We start from the raw sequence: 15,659 nt of genomic DNA on the forward strand, positions 1-15,659 counted from the left end.
CAGATGAAGGGATACAAGAGGGATGCATAGGGAGGTAGGAGTCAATAGTCCACAGTGCAGGGATTCCCGGAGGTGCATGAGAATAGGAATGAAGGGGTAACAGTGCAGGCACTATAGACACAGTAGGAAAATGAAAGGGTTTGGAGGAATGAAGAGCCTTGGGAGCCCATTGGGAAACAGTGGTCACCGCTACCATAGGGCCAGGGAGCTATTTTCCCTGGGATCAGCTCCAGTTCTGTTTGCCTTGTTAACATCCCTTAAACAAGATCTCATCTAACCATTGAAAATCAGATTTCCTGACTACTACTCAAATGAGAAAGAACCAATAGCCTAACCATAGTAAATGGCAATGGACACATCCGTAGCAAAGAAACAGAGATAGTTTAAGGCAACCACTTTGATACACAAGATCAATGGTACACACAGGGGGAAACCATCTTAGAATATGAGTCAGAAGTATTGCTCTCTAGAGAAACTGAATTTAATGGCCAATATTTCCCATCTTTCAAAATTTCACATTCAGAATAAAATTTTTTAAACACTGAGGAAACTAACTTTCTGGGCAGAAGAGAATAAAATTGCCCCAATTCATTCATTTTAAAAATGTAAAAAACATTGATTTTAAAAGCCTTCAACCATTATATAATTCCATTCGCTGTTGAAGTACTTTAGCTTTTTAATATTAAGACAAAACTATTCATAGAAAGACCAACAGTTTGTGAGTGTCCTAATGTTTGCTGGTTTTGAAATGTAAAAAAACAATTAGAAATGCAGGTCCTTCAGGATTTTACGTCATAGGTACCGAGGAAGAGAAGCTGACTGATTTAGAGGGGAAGTGATTTTTGTTCAGACTAATAACAAAAACAAAAGCCACACAAGTTCAAGGATTCAAGCCCATTCCTCTTCATTTAAGTTCTAAGCATATGTCATTCAAGTCTGCAGTTAGTTGTGTGTGTTTTCGGTTCAAAGGTGTTATTTCAGAAAAAATACCATCTCCTTTTATGCATTCAGTATTCTGCATAAGGGTGAACCACAATTCTATAATGCCATTTGTTTATGTTCCACCCTTTATCTTCTGCACCTAACCTCTTTCCTTGTTCAGATTACAGCTATACTGTAATCTGTGCGAAGAGCTTTACTGAACTGTCTTCCAAGGATGCCTAGACATATTTCCTGCATTTATACTCACTCACTCATATGCTTTATAAAGTTCTAAATTAAATGTGAAATAATGCACAGTGGAGGGAAAAATTACCAGCAACACAGTTCATCTGATATTGTCTTACCCATTCACTACAGCAGACGCACTTGGATGTTACTGAGGGATTTCAGATCTGCACAGGGCCAAAATTATGCACTCACATCTGAATGCACCACTGCTAATTTTGGGGAAATGCAGGAAGTCATTCACTTGCATATAAGGGTGTGGTTTGTTTTTTGTCTTTTCTGGAATATACCGTTAAAACTTATTGTCAAGTTTTAGAATGGTAACAGGGAGGTAGCCATGTTCGTCTGTACTCCAACAGAATGAAACAGCAGAATTGTAGCACTTTAAAGACTAACAAAATTATTCGGAGATGAGCTTTCATGGGACAGACCACTACATCAGATCCATCAGTTTTAGAATGGTTATTTTAGCTAAATCTCAACCATTAGCATATTCTTAAACACAGATGTCACCACAACTTAAGCTATACACAACTTTCGTATTGTACACATTAAGCAGCAAAAGTATTATCTAGCCACACTGTGGAAAATGAGCTCCTACTCATGCATTTCACAAGATGACATAATGACCAGTTTTGGTACAAGATAAACCCAGGGCAAAAGTAGCAGTGATGATGACCACAGGTCAGAACCAAGATGAAACTGGTAAAGCTCACTAAGTGGACTTGTAGGCACCAGCCTGGCTGATTCAGATCAGTGCTATGAAACCTCAACTCCTACCAGCACAAAAAAAAAACCACACCCCCACACTCTCAAAAGTTTAATGACAAAAATGAGAAAAAACTATTTTTTTAGATTTCACATTTAGGGGACAATGTAAGCTACTTGGATATTTTAGTCTCACATAGGTTTTAACACCAATGCTTCTGACCGTGAAAGGTTTATTTGTCAAATAAATCCTCTTACCAAACTATCAGGGAGAAACATGGTAGATATCCATCAAAGGTGTCAAGGTCAGGCAAAAGTCAGTCTGATGCACGAAAGAGCTCCATATAAATAGTTTCAGTACAAGATTTCCCCAAAACACGCATTTTATAAATTGGAAAATCTATCCATTAGCAAAGCAATAGAGAACCTGGCCAAACACATCCAATTCACAGTCTGTCTTTGCTAGTAGACTACAAGTTTAAACACCCACCGTAATGCATTTAAAAAAACACTGAAGATGTGAGCCAACTGTCAATCTTCCTATGCTGGCTTCACCAGAAACTGCACATTACTCTAGTATCCTACATATGGGGATCACACAGTAGATTATAAAAAGGATATTGCAAAGCCTGAGGATTCTATACAGGCTCTTTCACGAACTATTAAAAGCATAGAGAAGGGAGGAATGAGTATTAGCACCTAATAAACCTGGCTAACACTTCAGAGATGCCCTTCATGCTAATCTGCCACAACGACAAAAAGCCAATGAATGCAAACCTAAAGGTTATATACTGTTCCAATCTTAAAGCACATTGCGCTATGCCTCTAATACTGAGCTTCAAAAATCTAAAATAAAGTTTAATAATTTTGAAAAACTGCTCTGATCGACTGTAGGAAAATTAAACCCTTAACATTATCTATACTCAGATCGTGCGGTATTCATAATCACCATCTTATTTTACTATTCTATAAATTGCATAAAAATGAAAACATTTCATTTTTGCTTCAAGCTCCAATAAGAAATATGTATTGAGTCTATTCCCCTAAAATATACTTCAAATACTATCTATAATGCCCCTATAACCTCGATGTTAGTAAAATAAAAAATGGCTGTGCCCAGAGACCCCATTAATTAGCAAACAGACATAGCTCTGCTTGTGATTAAACTGTATTTTATAAATTCCAAAGGATTACCTCACAGGGATGTTAAACACTTGAAGGGGGAAAAACATCCCACCAAATTATCCTTTCCCCCACCCCTCGAAAAATGAAAATACCCCACTGACCACCATTACCAGACCAAGAGAAAATAAATCTCAACTGCACATTGGGTTCCTTTGAACAATAAAGCAGGTTTTAGTCTCGGACCTAGCTGGTCCTCACTTGAAAAACACCATCACACTTCCCGGCGACACACACACGCTACTTTTTAATGGCTCTCCGATAAATCACAGCGCTGACGGACCCCACCCCCTTTCCTTGTGCCAAAATGGCTAGGATTACACCCGGTGGCTACTTACCAGCCGCAGTGCTGAGCAGCAGGGTGGCACTGGAGAGCAAGAGCACCCGCAAAAGGTGCTGCAGAGAGGCACTCATACCTGAGGAAGCCAAAGGAGAAGGCAGAAGAAGAAAAACAGAACCAGGAGGAAATTCCTCCTTTGAAAACAATCTTTAAAACTCTCCTGGCTCACAATCCAGCCTGGAAGGGCAAACGGCAGATGCCAGGAGCTGTCTGAGCGCCTACTCCATTACACGTATCTGTCTGCATGGCTCAGGACTCCAGGCCGCTTTCTTCCAGCCACCGGAGGAGAGGAAGGTCTGGTCTCCAAACCAGGCTGCATTTCCCTCCCTCGGGGCACGCCGCTGCTCCTGCGATCACACCGGAAACCCGATTATTTCCCACGCAGCTTCACGACATCAAAGCGGCAGGCGGGTTTCGCATGAAACACAGCCAGGGCGGAGACGAGGAAATCGGCGGCGCCTCCTTCCTCGGCACGCTCAGCTCTCCAGACAGCGCCCGGAGACGCAGCCCATCCCGCGGCCGGCCTCGGTCCTCCTTCGCCCCGCTCCGCGTCTCCTAACGAGGAGACGTCCCCGCCGTCGCGTCCATTGACGGGCGGCACCGCGGAGCACTCCGCAGGAGGGCGCAGCCCTCGGCCCGCCGGCGGCTCGCAGCTACGCGACGGCTCAGGCTGCAGCCGCGGCTGGCAGCCGGCCGGGAGAGCCGCAGAGCCCCTCGCCCGCTTCCGCCCGCCGCCGCCGCCGCCTCCTCGCCCCGCGGCGGGCAGCGCTCCGAGGTGCGGCGAACGCCCCGCTCGCCAGGCCGCCCGGTGCCCCCGGGGCGGGAGCGGAGCCCAGCGCCTCGCCACAGGCGGACTCCCCGCGGTCCCTGCCCGCGCTCCCCACGCGCGGGGCGGGGGAATCCGCGCGCGGCGCCTCCCAACCCCGGCGGGCCGCAGCCGCTCCCCGTTCCCAGCCCAGACACAAAGGGGAGTCGCTGCTAACTGCCAGTCTGGGCTCCGGCGCCCCCCTCCTCTTCCACGCTCCTGCCTGGCCCCGCCCCCTTTGTCTCCTGCCTGCCCCGTCAACCGCCGCGCGGCTCTCCGCGCGCCCGCTCGGCGCCCCGCCCTCGCTCCGCTGCACTTCCCCTCCCCCAGCCCAGGGGGAGGCGGGGGTGATCATAGAGGTGGCCTCCAGGTAGCTAGAGAGGGGCCCTGGCGCTGTAGGGAGGGGGGAGGGGAGAAGGGTGTTGACAGAGGAGCGGCCCCGCCCGCCCTGCCATGTTTGGGGGGAGTCGTGCGTGTGCCAGGCTGCGGCCTAGAGAGAAACGTGCGGCGGTAGGTGCCCTGGAGGCGCTGGCCGGGCTCCACCTCGTACAGCAGCAGGAGCTGCGCTGCCCGCAGAGCACGTCCCGCCGGCCGCGGGCGAAGAAGGACACAGCCCCTCTGCGCGGCCATGGCTGCCGGGTGGGGCTGGGCTGTGCTGTGCGGGCAGAGCCGGCCCCGTGGCCCAGCGCACCTTCCCTTCCTGGGCGGCGGGAGGGAGCTGCCGAGCGGTTCCTGCTGCTTGCTACACAGGGCTCTGCCGCTCCTCCCTCGCCCCCGGCCTTCTCCTCCCAGGTCACCAGGCTCTGCTCTGTAACGCCCTGCGTCTGGACTTGCGCCGCCACTGTCTGGTCCTCGCTCTGGCCTGGAGCTCCCAGGGGCTGCTGTCACACGGACAACACTCTCAGGAACCGGGAGGGGAGCGTTTGAAACAACAAATACCCCAATAACACGTCTTAGTCTGTGCAAGAACAAGAAGTCCTGTGGCACCTTATAGACTAACATATTTTGGAACATAAGCTTTCCAGGCCAGAGACTTGCTTCATCAGGTCCTTGCTGTGCATCTGAGAAAGTGGGTCTTTGCCCATGAAAGCTTATGCTCCAAAATCTGTTAGTGTATAAGGTGCCACAGGACTTCTTTCTGCAAGTACATACACAGCTACCCCCGATACTTACAGAGTAAATGATTTTTTGGAGGGTAAGCTTTCTTGGGCAAAGGCCTGCTTCGTCAGATCAGACAAAGCAGGTCTTTGCCCATGAAACCTTATGCTCCAAAAAATCAATTAGTCTATAAGGTGCCACAGGACTTCTTGCTGTTTTTTACAGATTCAACAGCCTACCTTTCACCTAAGGCGGGTGGGAAAGCATTTTCAAATTGGGGGCCACTGACCCACAGAATATCAGGGTAGGTCTACAAAGCAAAGTTATTTTGAAATAACCTCCACTATTTAAAAATAACTTGGCGAATGTCTACACAACAGAACTCATTTTGAAATTGGTAAACTTCATTCCACAAAGAATAGCACCTGTTTCAAAATAGGGTCTGTGTAGATAGGGAATAGGGGTTATTTTGAAATAAACTATTCTGACATAGCTTATTTTGAACTAAAGCTGTTGGGACATAGTATTGTGGATTACAGCCCCTGGCAGCAATACTTTCAGGGGATTTAATCCAAAATAAGCTCTCCTGTAGCCATGTCTGCGCTAGCCCAAATCTTCAAAATGGCTGTGCCAATGGCCATTTCAAAGATTACTAATGAGGCCTCGTTAGCATGTCAGCAGATGCAGCACTTCAAAATTGCTGCTTTTTGCTGCCACACGGCTCATCCAAATGGGTCCTTTTTGAAAGGACCCCGCCAACTTGTAAAAAGCGGCAATTTTGAAGAGCTGTGGCCGCCGGCATGCTAACGTGGTGCTGAATGTGCATTTCAGTGCCTCATTAGTAATCTTCTGATGACCATTGGCACGGCCATTTTGAAGATTTGGGCTAGTGTAGATGTAGCCTGTGTGTGGACGTGCTACCTCACTCATGGGACGCCTGACTGAAGAACAAAAAAAAAAAAAAAAGACACTAACCTCATCCCACTTCCACACCAAGCCCAGAGTATAGGGAGACCAGGGATAGTGGGTTTTTTGGGCCCAAAAGAATCTCAGGTGGGGCCAAAAATGAGGGGTGCAGTGTAGGAGGGAACTGCCAGGAAGTAGGCTTGGGATGTAGGGTCTGTGTGGGAGAGAGACTGCAGGCGCAGGCTGGGGTGCAGGGCCTGGGAGATGGGGAGATGCTTATCTGGTGCAGCTCCCCTGCTGCTCCCAGACACCCCCACCCCCATACTGTTCTGATTGGCAGTTCCAGCCAGATGGTGGCAGAAAAGCCTCTCCAGGCAGGGCTTCTCAGGGCTGCTGTTCCCCCAGCCAAAGGAGGAGGAGTGGCAGCAGTGCAGTGTCATTTCCTGCTCTGCCAAGAAGAGCTCATGGGCCAGATCCAAACACATGCAAACAAAAAAAATATCCTTCAGCAAAACCAGAAAAGACCAGATCTCATATTTCTAAAGTGAATATATATATATATATATATATATATATATATATATATATATATAGTTTTAAAAAATGCACCTCTTACAACCTCTTAGATCATCTTATTACATCATAAAATAACCTCAGTGATTAAAAAAAAATTCTCTGTAGTTACCTTTAAGTAACTTGCCACTGTTATCTTGCCATTGAATAATTTCTGTCGTGGCCTTCAAAGCCCATAAAAACCTCTGCCCTTTCCTACATCCCAGCTTTGGCTCCTGTCATGTTCCCCCAACGTTCAGAGAGGTGGCAGGATGGAAAGCAGCACAAGAGACACCATCACCAAAGCCAGTATTAATGCCTTATTCCTCTCTCCCTCTCTCCTGTGCTGCTTTCCATCCTGCCACCTTTCTGCATTCAATTTCCAAGCCAGTTCACCAAGCTTACTGTTTCCCAATCAAGTCACTTAAATACACAACACTTTTTCCATAATCTTTAAAAGAAGTAACTTTTTAAATAAGAAAGCCAGAGCAAACCCCCAAAGCTTTTCATACCTCTGTATATAATCTGTTTACCTTCTATGTAAACTCAGTGCAGGCACTTTATTTTTGTCTAAGCAAGCATATTTTCCATTTGAAATAAATATTCATACATTTCCTGCTTTGGCATAATATTTATTAATACATTTAAGAAGCACAACTTGGAAGAACAAATCAATATAAAAATTAGTTTATTTTACATTACTTGTACATTTTTACATAATTTTAAATTAGGTCTCAGACATAACAGGAAACTCAGCTCAGACACAGCATCCAATTTTCAGTGCAATCCTGGCTTTCTAAAATAATATTTTTTGACTTTAGATTTTACTGATTCATAAGACTGAATACTGAGTAACCCAATAGGCACATGAGCACTGACTAGTAATTTAAATCTCAGATTTGATCTACTTCAAGACATTCATAGCATTCAGGGCAGAGTATTGTCTTTAAATGTGGCTGTACAGTGCCCAACCCACTGACCTGTGATTCTTATGGGAATTATTGAACACCACTGTCAAGAAAGAAAGAAAGAATTTAGTACATTGGGTAGGGTCTTGTTCTGTGTTTTTCTTTGTCCCCTTACTATTATTTTTGACTCAGTAACCTCCATGTGAGACTCTGAAAACATTGTAAAACGTTAATAAATTTATCCACAAAATTGCCACAGATTTTGTACAAGATTTTATTTTGCACATAAAGAAACCAAATATCTATGCCAAGATTTTTGCAACATTCTCTCACTGTTGCCCAGCTCTAATGTAGTCTGCACAGTTTATCCACTGCTGCTAGCAACCATGGTATTATACAGGTAGTAGAAAAACAGCAGGAGATTTCTACACCAAAAAATCAATGTAGGCCAAGAGGGATTATACAGTACTTGTCCAAGGTCACACACATGGCTTGATAGTCTATCACACACAACTGAAGGGATGGCCAGGCCTCGTGGTAAAACTGGGATTAGAATCTGATTGGGGTCTGATTCTCTTTCTGGCCTCCTTATACCGCTCTAAAGGAGCTTTCATGGGATGGAAAAGGCCTCTTTTATAATATAGTCTGTGTACCAGGGGTCTCTGTCTAAGGGCCCTACACCCATCAACTTAAAGACTTCTGAAACGTATGCTGGGCCCCAGAATACAAGGAATACAAAAATGGCTTAAAGCCATCTTTGGCCTCCCTTCATTCCTGTCCTACACTCTAGGATGGATGAAAGAGGAATCGTGGTCCCAGATTTCTAGATTCCCCATTCAGCACCTTGAAATGGTATCGGCAAAGTATCGTGTACATGTGGCGCTTTTTTATTGAACAGATCTGTTCTCTATTTGAATTGAATATAAAATTTCTGATTCTGGTGACAATAATAAGCTTTTAGATATTTTTTACACAACTCGTCCCTGAAAGACCAGCACCAATAAGAGTAAATGGGGTATATTCTTGCCCGTCTTATGTATTATCTACAAAATGTTTAACTAACTTCCAATATTAGTATCTGTATTGGTAATACACGTATCAAAAACAACATGGTTTGACTTTCATATTTCAAAGTGATCCTGCAAGGCAGGCAGTTTTGAAAAAACAGGTCAACTACAATATTGTTACTTCTTACCAGAGCAGATATTACTTGAAAGTCAGTGAAAACAATAAATGTGGAACCTGCTTCTTCTGACTCACAGAAATTAAACTGTCAAGAAATTACTTAAAAATAGTTTTAGCTCACTGAGAGAAAAAAATATGACAGGCAATATTTTCATGAGGCTGAAAAAATAATTATGTTTTTTGCTGGCTTAGCAAAAACACCTGACAACATGTTTTCAGACTAGATAAATCCATCAGTACAACAGTGGATAGTTATACTCTAGTCATCAAAACCAAGAATTTACTAATATGTTTCACTTCGCACATTTATTGTTCAGATGGCAAAAGAAAATTACATTAATTTGGTATGACATATATAGAAAACAGGGCCCTGAACCTGCTGCTATTGAAGTATGAATGTGAAAAAGTTGTATGGATTTTAATAGGTGCAGGTTTGGACTATTAATTAATACTTGATTAATTAATAATTTCGTGAGTCTGTGCTCACGAAAGCTCACACCTCAAAACTTTTCTGTTAGTCAGTAAGGTGCCATAGGACCCTTCTTTGCTGTTAATTAATACTTAGAGTCCTCACTCACTCGCAATCTGGGTTGCAATGCTTATTTTCCCACTGATTGCAAGAAAGGGGATATTTTTAGGAAAAATAAAACTATTGGGGCTTTTGATTGTTTTTTCAAAAGAAACCAGGATTTTATACAATTTTTATATTATTTTTCCCCTTCAGGTATGTACTACATTGGGCCTCAATCCTGAAAATCGCTTTCTACTGGCAGAATCCTGTATCCTCACAGAAAGCCACTGAAGTCAGGATTCTGCCCACATACAACTCAGTTCAGGACCAGGCTCTTAACAGGTTCTCCTAGAGATGAGCTCCCAGAGAGTGTGGGATTAGGAAGACTCCTGCACAAGCAACATTCAGTCCAGCAAAATGGACACATTTTAAGGGTAAGATTGTTCCTTTCCAAGCATGCCTGGCTCCCCTGAACAGCCAGCCTATATCACTGATCATAGGCTGTGTTCCCTCTCATTTTTCCCATCCATATGCAGATTAAATTTTGTTGTGTGCACTGAGGCATATCCAGACATCCACAAGTAGTAGAAGCACGTGCTACCAGCTGTAGTGACTCTACTAATCAGCCAGACTCCATTTGAAAATCTCCTAGGTGGCCACCCAAATGCTCATCTTACAGAGGACACTGGCCCCGGGGTAGAGAAGAAACTGCAGGACCACTACTTCTTGATTTTCCCGGGGTGTAGAGAACAAGGGAAGGACATGGCAAGGAATGGGCTGAGCATGGAATCTTGATTCTGTCATGCCACACCAATGTAGCTGCCAACAAAAGGGGAAGTATACACTGCTGGCCAAGCATCGCAGCAGATCCCTTCCAGGTCAAGGTAGGGGTAAAACAGGGAACAAACAGCAACTCTCAGAATCACAGCTGGTTTCTTCATCTTCTCCTGGAGCCGTGCAGAGGTATGCTATCCCTCACTCAAAGCATATTGCAAACCAACTCTAAATATTCAGAGTATTTAAAAAACATTCTCAGTTCTTTTCTTTTGTGATGTTTTAAGTCGTAACTTTAATCTGGAAACCCAGTCAGCTGATATTCAGCAATAACAATTAAATAGAAACTAGAGAAAACTCAGGATAATGAAAATTCACAATACTGTTGCCTATCAAGCTACTATGCTACTGCAAATAAAAAGCGGAGTAAAAAAGAGAGACACTTACAAAAAGCCAAAACTCAAAAGATTTTCCTCTCTCTCATGCTCTGGATTTCCAACGGAGGGGAAATGGTTGTACTGTATTGAGTTAAACTGAGTTGACAGTATTGTACTGAGTTAAACTGAGGGTCTGCCTTCACTCCAGGGAAGATTAACCTTGCTGCAGTCATCTTCCAGAGTTCCATTTAGCACACATAGTAGGGTTGCACTAATAGAATTTACAGGGCACCTGCATCGGTGCTGGTTCTCCTCCCCCTTGTTAGGGGTAAGGGAAGTCAGTGGGAGCAAATGCTCTTGTCAACCTCCCTTAGTAGAGACAGTGTGAAAGGCCACATTAAGGTGCAACCACTTCAGCTATGTAATTAGCATTGCTGGAATTGTGTACCTTAATCTGACCTTCCGTTATAGTGTAGACCTGCCCTGAGAAAAGTTTACTTAATACAATAAGGTCCATGAGTAGTTCCTAGGCACTATGGTAATACAAGTAAACACATAGATAAATGGATTATAAAACAAAGAAACACTGCATACACCGAGCACACTCTTAGCAGCTACAGTCAAGGCTTTTGTGACATGAGACATTGGTCTGGATTCCCAAAGACTAGGGAATCCAGACCCTGGTGGCATTAGTGGCCACTTTGCAGTGGCAGCCAGAGATGACCAGTGTGCAGGGGAACTCTTCTCTGGAGAAAAGTTGGTGGAGCTGTTTCTGTTGCCTCCTACGCCAGCTGCACACCCAGTCCCAGCATAAGGGGATGGATGGGTATGTCTGAGAAGCATTCCAGGGACAGGGTGTCGAAGGGAGACCTAGTAGGATGAGTTTCTGTAGGCCTCAGAGAAAGCCAGTAGTGTTTAGCTTCACAAAAATAAAATAAAATAAAATAAAATAAAATTCAGTCCTGTGGCACCTTAGAGACTAACAAATGTATTAAGTCACAATCTTGGATTTTACTCACAATAGCTTATGACCTAATAAATTTGTTATTCCCCGAGTACCATAGGACTGTTTCGCTATGCCCACAGTCCTTCACTGATTTAAGACTCGTCACCATTGAGTCTGTAGGCATGTAGCATTAGTTAGGTCTATCTCTGTGAAACGCTAATCTGGGCTCTGTCTAGGTAGTTCTGAACCTGGAAGCCACAATCCTCTCCACTGTGACAACAGCCTTCACTACACCTATGCACAGAAGAGATGTTGGAAAGAGTCATACACAGAAGTGGCTTGATATTATTGACACAGGAAAGACAGTACAAAAAATGGATATTTACACATGCCCTTGTTAATTTAAACCCCATTAAAGCCATGCGTTAGGAAATGGAAAATGAGCAAACATCTGAGGAGGAAAAATAATGTTCAAACTTCAAAGAGAATATTACAATCAGTGGAAAGTAAAAAGCCAATAACTTAAATTTAAAATATAATTTTACACATATTTCACTAAATACACAGTTTTCCTTCGCTTTTAAATGATTTTTAAAAGGATCAGTTGCGTCCCAATAATTTTTTTAGCACTGAAACTGTATTATATTTATTATTTATTTTCTCTGGAGAACTCCCTTTGTGACATCCTTATGTGATGCTGATAAATTAAAACTTCAAAAGTAAGTTCTAAAATGAACTTTGATGCCCTCCACTTGGTCATAGTATTTTTATAGCGTAATAAATATTGGTGAAAGAGGGTAATAATATGGCCAAAGTCCTATTTATTTTAAAAGTTAATCCCCCAAAGATGTTTGACACATAAACATGTTAAAATGTTAAATAAAGGTCAACTGAAAAAATATTTACTTTGAGTAGATATTATTACTCATCTGAGCCCATTAGTAAAAACTTAAGGTAAACAATGGGGTTTGAAACATACCCTTCAGCTTTGCCTAGGCTCTTTCAGATCACGCTGGGGAAAGTGAATTCTACAGTTCAAGGACTTCCAATGGAAATGCCCTACACTTAGCTGCTAGATCTAGAGTTGTTGTTGAGATCAGCTAAACTGGTCCCTACTGATTTGACAGTGTATTTTCAGAGAGGTGATGGTGGAACAAACCTTATACTTCACAGGGGTTTACAGATAAGCCCAGGAAATGACAGAATTCCTGCTGAAGTCCTGAAGGCAAACAAGGCTGTGCTCTTCCCCTTCCTCTATGATTTACTCCTAAAACACTGGAGAGCAGGTGACGTCCAACATGACATGAAGGATGCAAACATCATCACTCTCTATAAAAACAAAAGAGACAAGGGTGACTGCAACAACTACAGAGATATCTCATTTCTGAGAATCACAAGCAAAGGATTTGCCTGTGTCATCCTCAAATGCCTGCAAAAACTCGCAGATCAAGTCTATCTAGAAACACAATGTGGCTTCAGGACTGGCAGGTCAACTATAGACATGATTTTCTCACTTCAACAACTAGAGGAAAATGCAGAGACCAAGGAAAGCCATTAATCACAGCATTTGTGGAGTTAACAAAAGCGTTCAACACAGTCAGTAGATCAGGGCTATACAGAGTATTAACCAAGATTGGCTGCCCACTGACCCTACTCAAGTTCGTAACATCCTTTCATGAAAACATAAAAGCAACAGTGCAATATGATGGATCTACATTGGAACTGTTTACAATGAACAGTGGAGTCAAATAAGGGTGTTTTCTTGCCCCTACCAATTCGGCATATTCCTCTCAGTTCTACTAAGCAGCGCATTTCAAAACTCATGCAGGGATGCATTTCTCCACACAAGATTAGATGGCTCTCTCTACAACCTGGGAAGTCTCAAGGCCAACATTAAGGTCAAGAAAATCCTCATCAGAGAACTCCTCTTTGCAGATGATGCAGCGCTCGTCACTCATAATGAAGACACGATACAGTCACTGATGGATTCTCTATCCAGAGCCCGCAAGTTGTTTACTCTTGACGTAAGCATGAAGAATACTGTTGTATTCACTCAAGGTATACCTCAGTGACCCAATGTCTTTCTGGATAACAGCCCATTAGATGTGGTTCAACAATTCTGTTACCTGGGATCTACTGTCACCGCAAACCTACTAATGGAGGAAGAACTGAACATCAGAATCGGGAAGGCAGTTACGATTTTTGGCAGACTTACAAAATTAGCATGGAACAATCCTAAACTGACATTGAAAACAAAGATACTAATCTACCAGGCATGTGTATTAAGTATCCTGCTATATGGTTCTGAGGCATGGACCATCTACTCGAACCAGGAGAAAAAACTGAACACCTTACATCTTCACTGCCTCTGCAGAATTATGAGCATCAACTAGCAAGGCAAAGTTTCAAATGCAGATGTTCTTAAGATCGGGCATACCCAGCCTCGTAGCCATCCTCAACAGCAGAAGACTATGATGTCTTGGTCATGTGAGAAGAATGGGTGAGTAACGTCTTCTCAAAGAAATCCTCTTCATTGAACTGTCATGTGGGTTGAGAACAAGAGGAAGACCAAAGCCAAGATTCAAGAATACACGCAAAAATGCCATGGAAAAAATCAACATTGATCCAGAATTCTAGGAATCTACATCATCAGATGGAAAAAGCTGGCGATGATGACAGGGCACAGCATCCTTTGATAGTATATGTGCAAGCCACATGAAAGAGCTTCATCTTAGAAGGAAAAACTCTTGGATTAAAGAATTCGGAAATGGCCTGACGTGGTTATTGCAATGACCGTGCAAATCCAATATTGGACAGATAAGCCATGAGAGAAGCTGCAGACTCCAACACTGCCCATCGGTCCTCACCACTGCTGCTGACCATCTCTCGAGATGAAAAGGGGCCATAGTATATCACTCATTGGTTTTGTATATTAAGACATCACACATGTTAATTAATTTCTCCTCACAGTGCGTCTGTGAAATAAGGGCTGGAGATAACAAAGGCTAGAATGCTGAGATGAACTTCACCTTCAAGAGGAATGGCCACAAGCATCACACCAAATACAGAAGTTAAAAACAAAACTAAAACCAAAACAAAACACTTAAACACCACCATTAAACGAACCAGGAACCTGGGACTTCAGGAGTAATCTGTGTCTAGAGCTATCTGAATTGCTAATTTCTTTAGTGTCTCTCTGGGGCCCTGAATGCTTGTTGAACAGGAAACTGGCTGACAAACTCTGGGAGAGCCCTTGAGCATGGATGGGCAATTACTTAACTCTGCTGTTTCTGAGGTATTTAACAGACAACGAAAGAACCACCCACAAGCTATCCTAGATACTCTGCCAAAGTCCAAAGCCAACAAAACCACACTGCAGTAATACACTAGACCAGGCGCCAAGATGACCACTCTTACAATAATACCACAAAATTTAAGGAAGTCATGGAGTGATTTCCCTGCCTCTAATGGTGGTCTTTTCATCCTTTGGACTCCTATAAAATACTGCTGAAGAGCATATTTTTTGCCTTTGAAATATACCCGTGAGCATCTGATATTAAATATTAAACATTTTGTGACTGCTAATTAATAAGTGTTTACAGAATGAATTTTCTTCTATTTATACCATGAAGTAGGGTCAAGACTGCAGAATCCCTAGCAAGCTGAATCTAAACTCAGTAGGAAGATTCTGTAGCAGTTTATGATGTCAAACTGGAAATTCTGCAACAAGTTCTGTTTAAATTAAAACGTAGGATTTGTATTTATTCAATATGAAAATTAATTATATAGTAATGACAGTAGTCCCTGTATTATTCTGATATTAAATTAAATTTATTTTATGCTGTTCCAACATTTTCAATTTTCATTATGCCAAATATTTTTGGACCAACAATGCATAACACGTTCTAGAAACTGTTAGGGTCCAAACAGGAGCGATTACGAGCTAGATAGCAGCTTGGCTGTCTAAGAAAGCAGTAGTAGTTGAGGATTGTAAAAGAGAAACATATCAGCTGGATGTTTCTGATCCTAAGATTATCAGCCGTGAAACAGTTATGTGTTGGCTTTTAAACGGTCAGGTTTCATGCTTTGTGACATTTCATGTATGAAGTACAAATGGCCAACATGGCTTACAACAGACACTGTCTAGCTTAGGAGAGCACACTGCTTAACTCTTGGTAACTTCAGCTATCTTTTATTTGT

The 15,659-nt window shown here is 43.0% G+C and overlaps 1 protein-coding gene across 3 annotated transcripts in view; it reads right to left on the bottom strand.

The window, feature by feature from the left end:
* Positions 1-4,391, bottom strand: part of BMPR2 (bone morphogenetic protein receptor type 2) — a 154,743-nt gene extending 150,352 nt beyond the window's left edge. For all 3 annotated transcript variants that reach the window (XR_012646430.1, XM_075001702.1, XM_075001703.1), the window contains exon 1: positions 3,396-4,391. Coding sequence is in view for 1 of the 3 variants with exons in the window: in XM_075001702.1 (XP_074857803.1) it covers positions 3,396-3,471 (76 nt within the window). In the remaining 2 variants the exon portion in view is untranslated. The remainder of the gene's footprint in view (positions 1-3,395) is intronic.
* Positions 4,392-15,659: the final 11,268 nt, after the last annotated feature.

The sequence above is a fragment of the Carettochelys insculpta genome, chromosome 8, assembly GCF_033958435.1.
Source record: "Carettochelys insculpta isolate YL-2023 chromosome 8, ASM3395843v1, whole genome shotgun sequence".
NCBI classification, from domain to species: Eukaryota; Metazoa; Chordata; order Testudines; family Carettochelyidae; genus Carettochelys; species Carettochelys insculpta.